The sequence below is a fragment of the Rattus norvegicus genome, chromosome 19 (genome assembly GCF_021556685.1).
Source record: "Rattus norvegicus strain SHRSP/BbbUtx chromosome 19, alternate assembly SHRSP_T2T, whole genome shotgun sequence".
In the NCBI taxonomy this organism is placed as follows: domain Eukaryota; kingdom Metazoa; phylum Chordata; class Mammalia; order Rodentia; family Muridae; genus Rattus; species Rattus norvegicus.
Window position 1 is genome coordinate 57,343,418 of NC_141552.1, and position 18,926 is coordinate 57,362,343.

The following is an 18,926-nucleotide window of genomic DNA, read 5'->3' on the forward strand; positions in this document are numbered from 1 at the left end:
CAGGGAATAGAGAGGCAAAGATTAAAACAGACACAGAAGGAACACCCATTCAGAGCCTGCCCCACATGTGGCCCATACATATACAGCCACCCAATTAGACAAGATGGATGAAGCAAAGAAGTGCAGGCAGACAGGAGTCGGATATAGATCTCTCCTGAGAGACAGCCAGAATACAGCAAATACAGAGGCGAATGCCAACAGCAAACCACTGAACTGAGAACAGGACCCCCATTGAAGGAATCAGAGAAAGAACTGGAAGAGCTTGAAGGGGCTCGAGACCCCATATGAACAACAATGCCAAGGAACCAGAGCTTCCAGGGACTAATCCACTACCTAAAGACTATACATGGACTGACCCTGGACTCTGACCTCATAGGTAACATTGAATATCCTAGTAAGAGCACCAGTAGAAGGGGAAGCCCTGGGTCCTGCTAAGACTGAACCCCCAGTGAACTAGACTGTTGGGGGGGAGGGCGGCAATGGGGGGAGGGTGGGGAGGGGAACACCCATAAAGAAGGGGAGGGGTTAGGGGGATGTTGGCCTGAAAACCAGGAAAGGGAATAACACTTGAAATGTAAATAAGAAATACTCAAGTTAATTTAAAAAAAAGTTTCCATTATGCAAGAGTTTGGAAAAGGATCAGTCTTCAAGCCAGAAGCATAAACTTCTACATATTCGTGACAATTCCTTTGTTCCACATCACTTGAGCAACTGGTCTATGACTGTGGAAACATTGTATGCAGGTACTATAGAAGCAAATACATTTCACCAGGCATACAAATGCTTTCCAAAAGACCCCTTACAAGATCCACATCATCTGAGGCAAGATGGGGAACTCACCTCACTCATGATCAGGAAAATCTCAAGAAAGCATTGACTTTCAACCCAATCCTTCATGCAAGTCATCCTCTCCGACTTCCTCCATTCTGTGTAACGAGACCAATGCATAAGAGCAGGGGACACACTAGAATTAGATGCCTCTTTGGCTTAAAAGTGGCCTCACTGTGCTCATAATAGTTCAAGCCATTTTGCTTGGCCACAGGCTAACGGACCTTGGGTTGTTGGATGGAACGATTTGTTTTCTCCGATGGTGGCTAATGAAAATGAGAGACTCATAAGAACTGCATCCCTTGATAAAAGATATCTTTCTCAATGAAATGTGTTCTTCCAGGCAGTTAGCAAATGAAGTTAAATGCCGCTCCAAGAATAGACCTAAAACACAAAGCCACTGGGTACATTGATGCATCCATGAAATTGAGCATGTGATTTCCTGTGGCGATGACTTAGACATAATTTTCATACCTGTCTCATTTTAAAAGTAATGCATTAACAGAAAATACCCTGTAACTTCTCTCATGCAGATATGACTTAGATTCTATATTTTCCGATCCCTGGGGCCATCTTTTGATGTCCCTTCTTTGAGCTACCTCCTTCCTGTAGGAAACAATGCAGTCTTTCCATGGCTCCCTCGATTACTGTGGATGCTATTTATGCACAGTGTGGGCATAAATATGTGTGGTGATTGAGGAGAGATGGTTGGTTGTCTCGAGCCCTTTAAATTAGGTGTCCTTTCTCTCTGTGTCTCATGGATAGACTGGTAGCCATCGCATCTGGCTGCTTTCCTTGTGTCTACTTCTAACCATTCCCTAGTATAAGTTTTAAACCTTTGATTAAGAGCTGGAATGTCTAATGGCCAATCCTAGTCAATATGTGTTTTCAGACTAAGAGCGAAAAGACTCTGAGGGAGGATAAAGGGGAGGAATTAGACTGCGAGTTGCAGCTATCTTACTGCCAGGAAAGCATTACTTATCCACACAGAGATAATTGAATTTTGTTTTATTGCTGATATCTAGCTAAGTGGCATTACTATTAGGGACACTTTGGCAAGAAGGAAATTTTTTACAAAAGGAAGGAGAGGAAAGGAAAGGAGGGGGAGGAGGGGGAGGGCAGGAGAAGGGAAGAAAACACAGAGCAGTGTTGTGAGGGGAATCTCACTTTGAATCTCGGTGTGCTTGCTATTCACAGTGGCTTGAACTTCATTGACCTGATGGTGCGACAGGGGAACATTGACAACCCTCCTAAGACACCCTTGGTGCCAGGATTCGAATGTTCCGGCATTGTTGAAGCTCTGGGGGACAGCGTGAAAGGATACGAGGTAAAGTGTCAAGTCTGACTTCAGCAGCCGTAATCATCTAGAGCCCGAGAGGCAGTAAAACTGGGAAAATGTATTCCAGATAACGACAGCCATGTTTTGTTTTGTCATCTTTTTATTATTTCATAATATTCACCATGTTTGTAATGATAGGACTTTCCAAACAACAAAAAAAGAATTTCAGGACTTTATTTTTTGCTTATTTCTTATTTTTTTTCTGTATGTTGTCTCGGTTGCTCTTGGCAACAGTTTGGGGAAGTAGTCTGGACAAGTGCTGCTGTATGCTTTATTCATAATTACTTACTATAGCTATTAAGACTATAGTAACTAAGTGTATCCTCTTCCGCCGGCTATGGCTACTATTCCCCACCCTCTAACCAACTACAAAACACAGAAGTAAGGGGAGTTACTCGGTTTATGTGTTTCCTTAAAGTTCTCACTTAGCTGATACCTTTTAGGAATGGCTAGAGCAGGACTTTAAATGACAAAAAAAGCACCTTAAGTCAAAGGTCAGATAGAATTGGTACCAAATTAATGGTTTTGGAAGAGGGCGACAGGTAAGTGGTTTATTCCATTTTCTGCTTTCATATTTCACATATGAAATTCTCTATGAGAAAACATTTAATTTCATAAAGAGAATGCATGGATGACTTTTCCTAAAAACTAACTATAATTTAATCTATAAAAACTGAAGTGCTGGGGCTGGCCAGATAGCTAGTGGATGAAGGTGCTGGCCACTAAGTCTGAGGGCTTGCATTCCATCCCCACAACACACATGATCAATGGAGAGAATGACAGATTGTCCTCTAAACACACATGAGTGTTGTGGTGCACACACACACACACGCACACGCACATGATATAATAAAAATCTAATGAAACACCTCTGCAACATCAGCTGTATAAAAAATGTGAGTTTAGAATCTGAAAACTCACTACAAATCAAATCCAAGGGCTGTCACTCATAACTGAGATCTCAGCAGGGAGGCTGGGTGACCGACATTTGAGAACTCACCGTAACCGGCTTTGCAGAGAAGTCATCTTTGTTCTAATCACAAGGAATCCACCCCCCACCCAACATACACACATGCTCAGTAAAGGCTGTTACTAGTCCCTCAACTGAAGTAGTTCTCTGTGGAGTTAAAAAGAAGGAAGCTCATCCCAGACTCGTCACCCAGGCTATGTGACATTTCCTACAGTCTCATGGCCTTTAACCATATTCCCATCCTTACCAACAATGCTACAAAAATACATACAGAGAATGAGGAAATGAAGGTGAAGCCTGCAAAACCCAATGCCAAAGCTCACTCCACCTTGACCTTCAGCCTGCAGTTCACCCTCTCCCCAGCTGGAACTTCGCTACCTGAAAATATCAAATGTCCCAAATTGATGGTGATGAGCATCTGGAAGCTTCATCCCATGTAGAGATGTTTCTGTCAAAGATTTCCAAATAACGTAGGAGAATAGCCCAGAAAAGAAGAACAACAACAAAATGAACTTTTGACTTTTGAATACATCTTTTCTTTTTCTGTCCCTAGTAGACAGTTCACTAAGGCACACATCTCTCCCTGGAAATGCTGCATCTACATGGCTGTTTGTTCTTCGCTCTCCGACATGGCCCCAAAGGAAAATCTCCGTCTGCTTGCTCTGTTAGCCATGAGCATTGGATAAATATCAGTTACCAGAAACGTTATCGGCCTTGATTTAGAGGGATAACTTAACGTTCTCAATTAGATGCATTCGTTCTTTAAATATAGCTTATCTTCTAGTCAGCCCTGGCTTGAAAGTAATGTTGAGGCTTCCTGTCAGCCCCTCCCTCTGCCAGTGCAGTTCAGCTGTGCATAGTTTTAAAGGGCCCCTGCATGTTTCCATACAGAGTGTGATATGGGAGAAAGCCGACACGAATACACTCCCCATGATTCTGACTTAAGATTCTTAATATTGGAGGTGGAATCCCATGTATGCGGCAACGTGACCCATGGTGTGATCGATAGCAAAGAATTGAAAAGCTGCCACCAGGGGCCATCAGTAGAGGACTAATGTGGGCTCATGGTCTCAGGGCTGATTTTAATTTTCTTACTAGAATCAACTAATTGGATAAATAGGCATGTATATTTCACATGTATGTGAGCATTTGCGTGTACGCCAATCCTGTCATCTAGTCATGCTTGCGATTTCGAGAAGGAAATAAATACATGAATGGTACACTGATGTTGAGTGAGAAAGCACTGAGAGTGGTCAAACACTTCCACTGGGAGGCACATAGAGACACTCAGTTCATTGCCCTCCATGTGGATGCTAGAGGCCATTAGCTCCTCTGGGGTACTCAGTGTGTGCCCCCATTGTCACAATTCCATGAAGAAGCAGCCAGTGCTGGGCTCTCATCGTGATCTGGTCCAAAAGCTTACATTGAAGACAAGGCTTAACAGAGTCACTGCCAGTGGGGTGGCCTTTTCTCTCTCAGTTTTGTCACTGGGCATCCATTTCTTCTGCTTCATGCAGTGGAGCAGGTCTGTGCTTACCAGTGTGCCATTGACATGTGCATGGCTGAGTTTCAGAACCAGTTTATTCTCTGTAAAACAGGTACATGGGTTGCTCTTTACTTGTTTTCTATGCACTGTGCTGGGTGCACTGGGTCTATATTACTTCATGAGTACTGTGTCCCTTTCAGAGATGAGGAATGGGCCTTAAATAGTCACTTTGAGTATGGCATCATAGATTCTCCTGTTATGTATGTTTTCATCAAGCATAGTATGTTTTCTTCATAGCACTTTCCCTCAAGTACAGTGAGTTACTTATTTGTGTCTGGAGTTGAAGTACCAGGATGCCAGTCATGATGCTGCTCTTGCTCCTTGACCTTTGATGCTGATTTGATATTTCTTTGGCTTCCTTTAAACGAGCATATTCATGGCCATTCACGTGGCCATTCATGGCCATCAGGGCTGTGATGGAACCCATCTTAAAGGAGTCGCTGCTACTGTGGGATGAGGTTAGACAGCAAACACTTAGCTATAGGGAAAATCAAACAGTAGAATCAATTAGAAGAAAAATATGTAGAAAGCTGAACCATTTCTTTAGGAAAGCCATTCATTCTTGGGAAATGACACTGACCGTAACAAATCTGCTCCTTTCGAAAGCTGTAATACAAAGAGCTCATGTTTCAAATCCCCAAATGTTTGCATTTATCTAGCACCTGGTGACTCATACAAACTGTTAAGTGTTTCTTCTGCTGTTCCCATTCATCTTTAATAATGATGTGCTGCTTTAAAAAACAAAATCAAAAAGATTGCTCTTTTCCTCTCCCTTTTCACAGTGTTGGCATAGGCCAACTATTGATAGGAGTGCAGTGGCTACCCGTGCCTTTCATGGAGTTCGCCAATGTTTTGCGTGCATCAAACCACAGGAAACCTTTAGGAAAGCGCCTTCATGTGCCCTACATCCAGTACACATTGCTCATCATTGTTCCCATCTAGTGCTCTTCTTCTGATTCACCCGAAGCCTAATTTCTCTTGTTCAGTTCATGCCTGTGTGTTCTTATGGCTCTATCCTCTACCAAGCTTTATGTCCATGAGGATCAATAATCCTGGGATCTGGTTGGATATAAACACAATCAACTAGATGGGTAGGGAGTCTATCTAGGTATAAAAAACAAATAAATGAGAGTGTTCTGAATTCCTAGTCCTGCACTTAGTGCTCAGGGAAGTTTAACCAGCCTGCCTTATCTTGTCACCAAAGATTCTCTTGTCACCAAAATAGAGTGGTTAGATGATATCTGAGTCAGAAGGTACCTTGACACTGGCAGTGCATGACATGTCACTTGGTGGAGGGTGGGGGAGGGTGATAGAACCTAGACTCCATGGCCCTTGGAAGATTTTAATACATTGGTTGCAGAGGTTCAAAAGTGTCTTGGAATTGGGAGGTAGACATAAATATCCTGGGAGATGTTAGGTTTGGTTTTTATGGGAGGGAAATTTTAATATCCATGAGATTCTAATTCCAGAACCCATCTAGCTCCCAAAATTATCAAATATATTTATGTTTAAACTTGAAATATAAAATATGCCCATCAAAGTGGAGAACTTCTTCTTCTATCCAGCATTCAGTAAGTATGGGAGTACTTACAGACCTGAGAGAAGGAGACAAAAAGAAAGCAAGTTTGAGCCAGAGCCACAGATAAGTTTGACCAAGGACCTCTCACTGTCTAGACCAGAGAGGAGTCAGACAGGAGAACCCATTCGTGTCTAAGCCAAATCTCCTGAGAAAAAGGAAAGATGGAAATATTAGACACCCCTCTGTGCCCAGCCATCAGATCACTGTGGTAATTAATTGCTGTCTCAGAGCAAATAGACCTGCTCTATATTGGTCCTATTGCTGGTAAGCCCACCAGAGTTTTGGTGACTCAGATATCTCTCCTGAATTGAGCTATTTCAGCTCCTGCAGGGATTCACTGATTCTGGGACAGAGATGTGAGGAACACTATAAATGTGATTCCTACCTCTATAGTTCTTATGACATATTTAATTGAGCTTCTCTTAACCAAGGTCTGATAGGTGCCAGGGTACATCAATAAGTTGTTATAAGGATGGTGGAATTCACAAAGTGAGGTTATACCCACCTTATTCCCAATACACAGAGCTATCTGGTCTTAGGAAGCAGATTACTGTGGAATCATTTGCACTGCACCAACCCTTTCATACAGGAAAACATGGTCTTTACTCCTTTGGAATAATGTTTGAAACAACCCCCATTCTCATGCCATCAGCCTAAGAGCTTATTTTCCACTAAGATATTCCTTCCAAATAGAATTACCTCCTAAGCCCTGCCACTCAGAGTATTTGCCACCTGCAGTTTTTCAGAGAATATGAACAATTGAAGAATGTGGATTTTAATTCATTCACTATTCTATCACCTGTTCTTGGAACTCAAGGACTGAGAAGGGGCTTTAATAAACAATCATGGCAGGAGAACATTGTGATGTCGTGAAAAGATTATATGATGGACAGCTCTTTGCCTCAGTGACCTCGGGCCAGAGATAGAACACACCCTCAGTTTCAACATGTGCATAGTGAGACGGATACCCCCAGAAAGCTGTCATGGAGACTAAATAACCAATGTAATATGAAAATTAGAGTTTAGTGTGTACTATATAATTACTTCTGTTCAGTAAATGTTTCCTTTCTGTTATAATCAAATGTGTGAATAGAACAACTTTTGGAGAAGACAGTTTCCAAGCCAGGGTGTAAGTCCAGGGGCACTTGGATGTGAGGGCTAATAAAAGCCTTAAAGTAAGGGTATATGGTGCAGGCAGACGGCGGTTTGGGAAGGAGAGAGGGAGAACTGTATTGTCCTTCTATTTTATCATGTGTACCAATACAGCTCAGCCTCTGCTCACACCTAGAAAATCTTCAGAATTCTAGTGACAGAAGACAAAAGCATAGCTCAGTTAATAGAATGCTAATCTAGCATGTAGGGGGTAGTGATTTGAAGTCCTCAGCACTATATAAAAAAGCAGATCTTCTGTTGTATGCCTAGAATACCACTTCTTGGAAGGTGGAGACAGGAGAATCAGAGTTCAAGGTTATCCTCAGCCACATAGCAAGTTTTAGTCCATCCTGGAGTACATGCCATGGTTTGAGAAGAAGAAATAAGGAAGGGGGTAGAAGAGGAAGAAGAGGAGAAGGATGAGGAAGAGGAGAAAGAGTAGAAGAAGAGGAGAATTATTCCAGGAACAGAATGACTTTCCCCAAATTTGTGGCTGTGAGAGGAAATGGCAGCAGGGCAGATGGGTAGGTAGCTCCTGATCTCCAGATCCAGAGGTCCAGAGCTCTCAATGGCTCAGTAAATAATATTATTTATAGCAGTTGACTTGAGTTTTTAACTGCAAATAAATACAAAAGAGTTTGTTTCATCAAAAAATAAATATGAAAATCGTAAGGATTTCTATGAAGCTCATGGTGTATATGCACTGGGAGAAAGGGTCTATGGTTATTATATAGGAGAAACACTGTGCGCATTATGTACCATGGACAGCTCCCGATGCCTCTGGTCCTTCTCAGAACCCCATTTAACCTTGTGTTTCTTTATTCCCAGATTGGAGACCGTGTTATGGCATTTGTCAACTACAATGCCTGGGCTGAGGTGGTCTGCACTCCAGTGGAGTTTGTCTACAAGATCCCAGATGACATGAGTTTCTCTGAGGCCGCTGCCTTCCCCATGAACTTTGTCACCGCCTACACGATGCTCTTTGAGATTGCCAACCTCCGTGAAGGGATGTCTGTGCTCGTTCACTCAGCTGGCGGTGGGGTGGTAAGTTTGCTGCTTATGGTTCAATTTCTTCAAAGTCACGATGGTATCAATGGAGTTGAAACTGATAATGCAGTTCTTATTCGAGTTGTGGTCATTGGTAGGAATGATCTACAATATGAGTGGCGCTTGGGTGAATCGCAAAAACCTCTATAGGTTATTGTAGTGGGGTTAGGTTAAGGCTCAGAGATGGTCTCTGTGGCTTAGGGTGGTCTCAGAATGTCATGTGAGGGCACAATGGTCTCAGGCGTGGCTTTTGTAGAGAGACACTGATAATGAAGTGCTGTGTTGAACATTACAAGATACCTACTCACTTCACTTCCTACCAATACCACATAACATGACAAGATAGTGGGTAATAACCTTTTCAACTAATTGCAGCATTTGACATGATTCTTGTAGTAACATTCTAATGCACTCGTGCTCTGGTATATGTTGTTAAATGCAAAATATGAGGACAGAGGTTAACCTGTCACGCTGAGAATTGCACATGACCCTTAGGTCACCCAGGAGAGTGTCATACATGGGAGTATTCTATGTGCAATCTCTCAGAAGTATCTTTGCTAAGTGGGTCAATGAAGGAAATCAATTTCTGCCTCTATAGTTCAGGAATGGTAGGTTTTTCTTCTATGGTTTCAATTTGCTGGTGTTCATGTCCAATGCATACTGTATGTCTCCGTGTGGACAAGTACTAGGCTTGGCGTGCTCTACTGAGGATTGACTGGAACATTCATCTTTGTGAGAGTAGGCGGTATTACTAACTCAAAAAATAGTCATTAGGCACATGCCATGCTCTAGAATCTATGGATGCATAAATTCAGAAGAGAAGGTACAATCTAAAAGTATCGAGAGGTTTCTAAAGTTGTGATTCCATTTGATGGCCTCTGATATGAAACCTTATGATTGAATCTATCCCAGATATTGTAACTATAAACTTGTTAATAGTGATTTAAAATAAAAACCTTGACTTTTGATGCTTACCAGAATTTTCTGAAGTGTAAAGCAAACACACGCTCGCTCGCTCTCTCTCTCTCTCTCTCTCTCTCTCTCTCTCTCTCTCTCTCTCTCTCTCTCTCTGTGTGTGTGTGTGTGTGTGTGTGTGTGTGTGTGTGTGTGTGTGAGACGGGTTGACAGTGGATCATCAAGTGTCTTCAGTCATTCCTCACCTTATTTTTTGAAACAAAGTCTGTCACGGAACCTGATGCTCCCTATTTACCAAGGCTGCCTGTACAGCAAGCCCTGGGGATCCTCCTGTCTACAGCCCCTGCACCTCAATTATACAAACCACCACAGATGCTGAAGATGGAACCCAGAGCTTCATGCTTGTGTGGCAAGCGCCTTACCAGAGTAGTTTTTCCATCCCATTAATATCTTTTCTACATTTCCTCGCATGCAGAATGCATTTTCTATAGCTTCACTACCAAAAGCAAGGGTGTGAAATTTCCGAACATCTTAGGAAGAGATCTTTAATCTCACTCACAAATTTACTGATTTCTTCTGGCCACTAGTGAAAATGGAATAAAACTGAGTGCCCACTAGAAAGGAGATGGATTTCCATTCCAGCAATCTGCTGAGGGCAAGCAGGCTGTTTAGAAAGCTGGCATTTATGGTTGCAGTGTGTTCTGCGTACAAAGTGTGAGGATGTTTTTATGTTGCCAGCGGAAGCACCCATCTGTATGGTGGTGCTGGCTTCAATTCTGGCAAGGGCTGTATGATGGTTCATTACACTCACTTGACAATTTCTTGTTGGCTCTGGGATCAACTACAATACCAGTTCCTGGCTATTACTGAGACTTTCTTATTCAGGTGATTTTAATCAGGAAGGCCACCCTAAATATGGGCAGCATCTTCCAAGAGCAACCAAGATTAAAAAAAAAAAAGACGTAGAAGATGCATCTTGCATTTGCCTTCTTGCCTGCACTCTTGCTGAGAGTCCACCTTTCTTACTGCTGCAACATTCTTTCCTATGATAGTAGAACCAATTTCTTAGGCTTTCAATGTCAACTAAAGAGCAGTAGCTCCCCAGAAATCCTCAAGGCCTTCGAACTGGGACTGCTGAGATGCCCAGTCTCGTGGACTGAGCTATCAAGCAAGCAGCATTCCCCTGTGGTCTCTGCTTCAGTTCCTCTCTCCAGGTTCCTGCCTTGAGTTCCTGCCTTGAGTTCCTGCCACAACTTCCCTCAATGGCGAATGGTTACCTGGAAGTGTAATCCACATGGACCTCTTCTTACCACGCTGCTTTTGGTTAGAATGTTTTATCATGACAACAGAAAGCAAACCTGAACGTCCCATTTGCATAGACCAGCACTGGTTCTCTTCCCCTCTTTCTTTTCGCACTGAGAACAAATGGACGCACATCAAGAGTACATTTCTCCTATGTGAAAAGAAGCTCTTGGGAACTCACCATGATTTTTACACTGCCTCATTCTGAGATTGCTGATATTACCAACAATAACTAAGATGAGAAAGAGGTGAAGAGATTATAGTAAAGGAACATTAGGAGGAGGAAAATAAGTTAATGGGCACAATACATATAATTTGTGTTAATGCTTTGTTTGAGATGGACAACAGTTTTCTCTGTTGGTCTCCTAATAGCTGGTAAAAGTAAGGGAAATGATCATTGATGAAAGAAAGCTATGCTCGTTTGATGGAACCCAACCCATTAGCCAGAAAAATACTGGTTTGAAGACTATGTGGCTGTCCTTCTGTGGTTTCTCATGAAGAACATATGTGGGGAAGCCATGAGACTCTTCTGTAGAGCTGCTTCAGCACGTACTGTGTTCCCATGAACTCTCCTCATGCTGTGCTACCAAGACTGTCTGATGGCACTGAAGTAAAATAAAATTCAGTGAGAGTCAACAAGTGAGAACCAAGAAGATGCAGTCTGGCTTCATCTTTAGAAAGATTTAAAGGTGGAGTTGGGTCTCCTGTCTCTCCTCTTGAAGGACATTTTTTCCCAAACCAAATTGATAGACATAGTGACACAATTCAAGGTCACTGTTAAAGGAAAGAGGGTGGACTGAGGACTTACTTACTTACATACACAGACAGCCATACATGTTGGGCAGCGGGTGACACTGTCTTGAAGAAATGAAGGCTGGCCTGGGGAAGGCCTAGACTACCTCCATCCCACATTCGGAAAGATGAGTGAGTCCTCCAACTTAGAACCAGATTTCTCCTAAGACAGTGTCTGGTGACTCTACAGATGCTCTGGAAGCCTCCTCAAGTTCGTGTGCACTATCTGTGACACCCTTGGAGAAGAACTGGAAGTATTCCCCAATACTATCTCAGCCACACGGTGTACAATTGCTGTGATAGGCGGGATAATACCTGAAGATACCCAAGTCTCTGGCCCCTTTAAATGTGTTCTCTTACATACTAAAGGGAATTTTAATGATCTGATTAGGGTAAGAGCTTGAGATGGAGAAGTTATCTGATTGGGGCTGATCCCTATTTAATCTCAAGAGCTTTTGAAGCTAGAAGAGAGAAGCTGAAGAGTCAGGGTCAGTGGGACTATAAGCCAAAGAAACTGGATGGCCTCTAGATGCTGAGAGAGACACAGAATCTTGAGCCCATGGAATGAAACGAACATGATGGTTTCAGCTGAGTGAAATGCACTTCAGACGTCAGATTTCCAGAGGCATACTATAAGAAAGACATGTTTTGGGAGCTCCTAACTATGTAGTAATGTGTCACAGAAGCCATTTCTCCTGGACTACCCCTCACAGTGGAAATACCACTGTGACTTAAGAAAAGCACATGAAGCAACCAAAGAGAGATACAATTTGTACCCTATCAGGATGATCCTAAACCTATTCTTTTTCCACTCAGCAACCCAGACTGAGGAAACTCAGGACTGGGGAAAATGGCTGTCAGTAAAGTGCTCACCATGTGAGCATGTAGTCCTGGGTTTGATCTCCAAGAACCTATACAAAAAATCTGAAGCCAAGGAGGTAGAGACAGGGACATTTAGGGGCAGCCAGTCCATAACTACTTGGCAAATTCCAAGCCAGTAAGAATTCCTGAAGAATGACCTTTGGCCTCCACATGGATGCACACATATGTACACACACATAGAGATACACACACATACATACACACATATATACACACACAATTATTTAGTTAACTTTCAGGAATAAATATAGACATTTAAAAAGCTGTGAGACCGTGGCTTAGATATATATATTCTAGCTTGCTATTGATGTGATTGGAAAGATTAAACCTCATCAGGATAAAACTGCCTAAATTGAGTTTCTATAAAATAGAGTCTTGCTAGTGCCAAGATTTCTGTCAGCTTTGCAGTAAAGGTTGGGGTGGAAATTTTGCAGATAGCTCATAAAGAACACCAACTTAGGCTGTGATTTTACAGAACTATAATTGGGCATTGGGAAATAATTCATACCAGAGCAGGATGTGTGGTCACTGGAGTGGCCCAAATGTAGCCACTGCTCCATCAAAGCCTTAGACACATCAATTTCCTCTGACTATAGAATGACCAGATGGCTGCAGATGGTAATGCCCCTAATCAAATCTTGAGAAACTGGTAGAAAATTGGTTCATGAGCCCATAAATGAAAGTAACAAAATAAGCAATGGTGCGGGACTCCTGTCAGGAAATACATGGGCAGGTTCCAAACCCCATTCCTAATGCTTTGCTGATGAAGTTCTGAGTTTGGGCATTGTGACTTGCGGTGTGCTTCAGTTCTGGATGTGGCATAGTCAAGCCAGATCTTCTGGGAAGCCATTTGCATCGACTTGTGAGGTTGGATGTTCTCTACTTTGAATTTTCCCCATCATATCTAAGCAGTGATACCAGTGAGTGTCGTCTCCATTTGACAGATATAGGAGCTGATGGATAGAGCGTGATAGGAGTATCCATGTCCCAGTCGTAGTGCGCGCCCATCCTCTTGACCTTGTGCTTCATGCTCTTGATGCTAAGCCAACTTGCCACTAGCATCAGAGAGACAAGGAGATGAGAAGGCTGGCCTCTGACCTTTACAGAGCTCCTCAGTAAAGGATTCCAGGAAAAGATGATGCCAAATTAACATCCCCCTCCCCTATTTCCTTCCAGCTGTGCTGACCTGCTCACTTTCCTCAGAGCACGCCAAGCACTCTGAACACCTGTGCTTCCTTAGTCCTATTTCTTCTTTCCAGAATCATCTTCTTACATGACTCATATGTCACCTCCTCTGAGAAGCCATCCAGCAGTCCGTGTCTAGGCAACTCCTTTTGTGACTGCTACGGAAGAATCTTTATAGTCATAAGGATTTCCTTTCAGACGGTTTCTCCTGAGCAGTGTTTCATGGTCTAAGCTGCTATCTAATAGAAAGCATGGATGGTTGTGTGGTCAAAAGCCATAAATTCAACAAACAGATCTGTCTGGATGATTGTGAGCAATTTAAAAATCTATAAAGTGGAAATGCCATTGTCTGTCTTATGACATCACATGAAAAGGGGAAAATGGGTTAAAATTATGCTTGACATAAAGCCCGTTAATTCCCCAGAGAAAGGGAGAGGAATGAAGGGGTAGGGACAGAGAAAGAGAGAAAAATGGGAGGGATGGTGAAGGCATAGAGATTTGGAAGGAGTGAAGGAGAGAACAGATGCAGAGAAGCTCACCTTTATAGTTATAGTACCAGGAATAAGAATGGCTGAATAACTTCTGGCAAATATTTGATGCAAACCAAGGTTTACTCTCATTCTTATATCATACTTTTAAAAATAAGCGACAAACCGACATGTCGCTTCTACTCAAATTTATAGTTTGATCACAAAGCATCATACAAGCTCAGATCAAAGAGAATATCCCTTCAAAATATCTGACCAGTATACTCCCCAAACCTGACAAGAAAAGGAAAATTAAAAAGGCAAAGAGCACCTCAGAAGCAGTTGCATATGAGAAGGGACAAAGAGGACAGGATTCATGTGTTGGCACTAGACATGTCTCCAAAAGAGAGAATCACGATTGAGGAATTGTCTGTATCAGAGTGGCCCATGAACAAGTGTGTGGGGGGATTTTCTTATTGAGTGATGTGGGAGGGACCAGCCCACTGGGCATAGTGTCATTCCTGGGGAGGAGGGCCTGGATGACATAGGAGATCGGACTGAGGGAGCCTGTAAGTAACATTGCCTTTGAGTGTTTTATCAAAGCAACAGGAAATCAAACTATGAAAATGTGGAAGTACAATATGGCACCCTAGATCAGGTCCTGGGATGGAGAGTACAGCCGAAAGGGAAAACTGGTGAAATTCAAAGAACCTCTCCAGTTTAGTTAATATGATGTTGATTCCCTAGTTCAGATGAATATATCCTACAGTGGAAGGCATCGCATTTAAGGACAGCATGGTAATGGTTATATGAAAAGTCTCTATACTCTCTTTTCTACCTCTTTAAAACACCAAAACTGTTCTAATGTAAAGAGGAGGGGGAAAGGTGGACAATTTCAGCTAGGGGATCCTTGGCTAAGGGAAATGGATTTTCAAAGTCTTTGTATTTTCTTCAGCCCTGCCACATCAGTCTCTCATTTTCCCCAAGCAAAGAGAAAACAACTAGATGTCCACCAATCCTGGCTTTTGTTGCAAATTAGAAGGACTGGATGAAGCATCTGCAACTCTTTCCTAGATGTGAATGAGGTTTTATGCATGGCTTCCAAGCCAAGACATTAGGAGGAAGAAGAGTAGGAGGAGAGGAAGGAGGAAAGGGAGGAGGAGAGAAAGGAAGAGGGGAAGGAGGAGGAAAAAAGTGAAAGGGGAGGAGAAAGAATAGATGGAGACAGAAATAGTAAGGGAGAGAGAGGGGAAGGGAGAGAGGGAGAGAGAGGGAGAGAGAGGGAGAAAGAGGGAGAGAGAAAGAGGGAGAGAGAGAGGGAGAGAGAGAGGGAGAGAGAGGGAGAGACTACAAGAGAATACAAGAGAAGCAAGCTGTGAAAAGCTGATCTGTCCATGGATCTTGGAAAGGGAAATTTTTAGCTTACTGACTACAGCTCAATGACTGCACTCCATTCAGTATGAATGAAGTATCTCCCCATATCATTCGACCTTTGAAGAGAAGCAACCACAAAAGGGAATGGGGATTCTTTGCTGAAGCACCCTAAGTATCCACCAAATCATCCCACATGCCCAGCACTGGTGATTCCCCTTCTAAATGACAGATTCATGATTCTTTAGCATCGTGTGTTGAATTTAGGTATGTAGGGTAACACCTCTGTTTATTTTCTTGTTGCCCTGATTTTTAAAAATATACAGACAAAAGCAACTTAAGGGAAAGAGAGTTTTTTTGATCCACAGTTCAAGGGTAGTGTCTGTCATGGTGGAAAGGTCATAGCAGCAGAAGATGGAAACAGCTGGTAACCTCGTAACCACAATCAGGAAACAGAATGACAGGTTTGCGCTGTCAGCTCCCTTTCTCCATTTATATGGTCCAGGATGCTAGCTAGGGAGTGGTACCACCCATAGTGACAAGTCTTCCCATCTTATATTAATTCAATCAAAATAATCTCTCATAGACAGGTCCAAAGGGCTGCCCCCTCTAGGTTCTGTCAAATGGACAATTGACACTATTTCAGCAAGAGTCAGTTTTGATATAGGACTCTTCTCAATGGGGAAAAGTTGTTCTTTCTAAGGATCTCATTGCATTGTGATGGGGAGGGCATGGTAGAGCAGAGATCCCAGCAGCCAGGGAGCAGAGAGAATTCTCTCTGGGCAGATTTCAGTAGAAGAGTATTTTGTTGAAAACAAAACCATGATTGATCATGAAAGGCACCAGCATTGACACAACTGCTCAAGCCTCCAACCTAAGAACTTTAACAAGCTCTTCTCTGATATGCTGTCCTTTCCAAATCCCGGGATTCATTCATCCGCTCACTCATACAATTCAGTACGTAGATTGTGCAAATTCACTTCATTCAAGACCTTGATTTATGCACTAGAAGTTGAACAAGGAATAAAACAGATCCTCCCCTTCAGTGAGAAGTCCCATAAATCAAAAGCAGACATATGCATTAAAATGATCCCATAGATAGCTTGGTTGTGGGCTCGGAAGGAGACACAGGCTAACAGGAATGTTTATAACAGAGAACAGACCTGGGAGAGAGGAGGGTGTGGAATCAGGAAGCTACCTCTTCATGGCGGTGAACTGGATCGTTGTGGAAGCAGGAGACTTTGTGAGAAGCGCATTTAGGATAAGCTGATGATGGGGATAGGGAGCTTTATTAGAAATGGAGGTGGGTTGGGCTTTCCTTAGAAGCAGAGGGCATGCATGCCTTTGGTTAGAGAATCCCAGACAACAGCATATTTCCCTCTCCACCAACCTCTCCCCATCCATCTTGTCTTGGTTTCTGTTGCTTCTGATAAATATGACCAAATGCAACTTGGGGAGAAAAGGTTCTTTTCATCCTGTTAAAATGTGTTGGTGATGGAAGCCTAAGTGGGAGCTCAAGGAAGGCAGGAACTTCACTGGCCAGTAAAACTCAGACAGAAAGCATAGAGGAAGCTGCTTACCAGCTTGCTGTCCATGGCTATCAATAACCAGCTTTCTTATACAACCCAGGACCACCTGCCCAGAGCTGAGACCACCCTCATCAGTCAGAAGAATGGCTTATAGACATGGCTAAAGGCCAATGTGATTGAAGCAATATTTTAAATTTTTGTTTTATTTTTTATGTATGTACTTTACATCCTGCTCACTGCCTTTTCCCAGTCACCCCTCTTGGAATTCTTCCCAAATCCCCATTCCCATCCCCCTATCCTCTGAGTGGATGGTTCTGAGTACACACACACACACACACACACACACACACACACACACTGTGGTAACCCACGTCTCTGTGAATTAGGTGCTTCCTCTCCCACTGAGGCCAGACAAGGCAACTGAGTTGGTAGAACATATCCCAAGAATAGGCAACAGCTTTTGGGGTAGCCCCTGTTCTGATTGTTTGGGACCCCCCTGAAGGCCGAGCTGCACATCTGCTACATGGGACTGGGGAGGCCTAGGCCCAGCCCATGTATGTTCTTTGCTTGGTGGTTCAGATGCTGAGAGCCCCCACAGGTTTAAGTTAATTGGCTCTCTTGCTCTTCCTGTGGAGTTGCTATCCCCATCTTGAATTGAGCTTCTTCCTACAACTGTGGGCTGTGTCAAGTTACAGCCGAAGGTAACTCGGAGCCCATCCTTCTGCAGTCGCATTGCATCCCCAATACCACTCACCTATGTTACTGCTGCAGTGTTTTAACCATTTCCTGCTCACAAGGTCCCCTCTTATTTTTTTTAACTTTTTATTAGATATATTCTTTACTTACATTTCAAATGTTATTCCCCTTACGGGTTTCCTGTTCATAAGCCCCCATCCTCTTCCCTCCCTCTCCCTCATATGGGCATTACCCCCATACATCTCCCTTACTGCCCCCATATTCCCCTGCATTTGGGGTCCAACCTTGGCAGGACCAAGGGCTTCCCTTTTCACTGGTGCCCCAACAAGGCTACTCTCTACTACATAGGCAGTTGGAGCCCTGGGTCAGTCTTTCGGTAGTGGTTTAGTCCCTGGAAGCTCTGGTTGGTTGGCATTGTTGTTCTTATGGGGTTGCAAGCTCCTTCAACTCTTTGAATACTTTCTCTAATTCCCCTCAAGGGGTCCTGTTCTCAGTTCAGTGGTTTGCTGCTAGCTTAATTAATTTTTAAATTTCTGTGTATGATGTATGTGTGTGCATGTATGGCTATGTGCATGTGTGCTCCATGGTAAGCATGTGGATGTCAGAAGACAAGCTTGGAAGTCAGTCTTTGTCTCCCACACTGCTTGGGACAACATTCTTTGGTTGTTCATTTCTGAATACCCCAGGCTAGTTGGCACATAAGCTTTTGAGGATTTACCTGCCTCTGCCTGCTGTCTCACCATAGGAGTGATGGGATGGCTGGTGTATCCTACCACACTTACAACACTTGGCTGTTAAACTGATTCTGGGGACTCAGATTTAAGTCATGATGCTTACATGATATGGACTTTAACCACAGAAATATGTGTCCAGCCCCACCACTTTCCATTTTCTTAGTTCTTTGCTTGTGGCCAGAATGGCTCTACAACCCACCAATCTGCCCTTACACCTTTGACTGTAGTCATTGGTGGGGACAGTGGGTAATAACAGGGCTCATTCTCACATTAAGCTCGATATCCTTACCCTCTTCTTGTGTGCTGCCAATATTTTCAGGATTCTCCTGAAGCTCCTATCTGGCCACTTCTCTTAGGTCTTTACCTTCATGAAACAGGAGGACTTTAGCATCCAAAGAGGGAAAGGGAAAGATGGCTAGCCGCACACCCATCTCTGTGCTCGCCTCTGTATGAAAAGCCACACAGCCAGGGATTGCTTTTCAAGCTGACCTGGCTACGCCTCACCCTCAGATCTAACTGGGGTGATGTGCTGATGTTGGGCCGACGATGGGGTATAGCCAGACTCTCCACAATACACACCACTTCCACGTCT

The 18,926-nt window shown here is 43.2% G+C and overlaps 1 protein-coding gene across 2 annotated transcripts in view; it reads left to right on the forward strand.

Annotated features, from left to right (window-relative positions):
* Vat1l (vesicle amine transport 1-like) overlaps positions 1-18,926 on the forward strand; it is a 169,322-nt gene that overhangs the window by 24,807 nt on the left and 125,589 nt on the right. For both annotated transcript variants that reach the window (NM_001400980.1, XM_087594893.1), the window contains exons 2-3: positions 2,026-2,155; positions 8,243-8,458. In NM_001400980.1, coding sequence (NP_001387909.1) covers positions 2,026-2,155; positions 8,243-8,458 — 346 coding nt within the window. The remainder of the gene's footprint in view (positions 1-2,025; positions 2,156-8,242; positions 8,459-18,926) is intronic.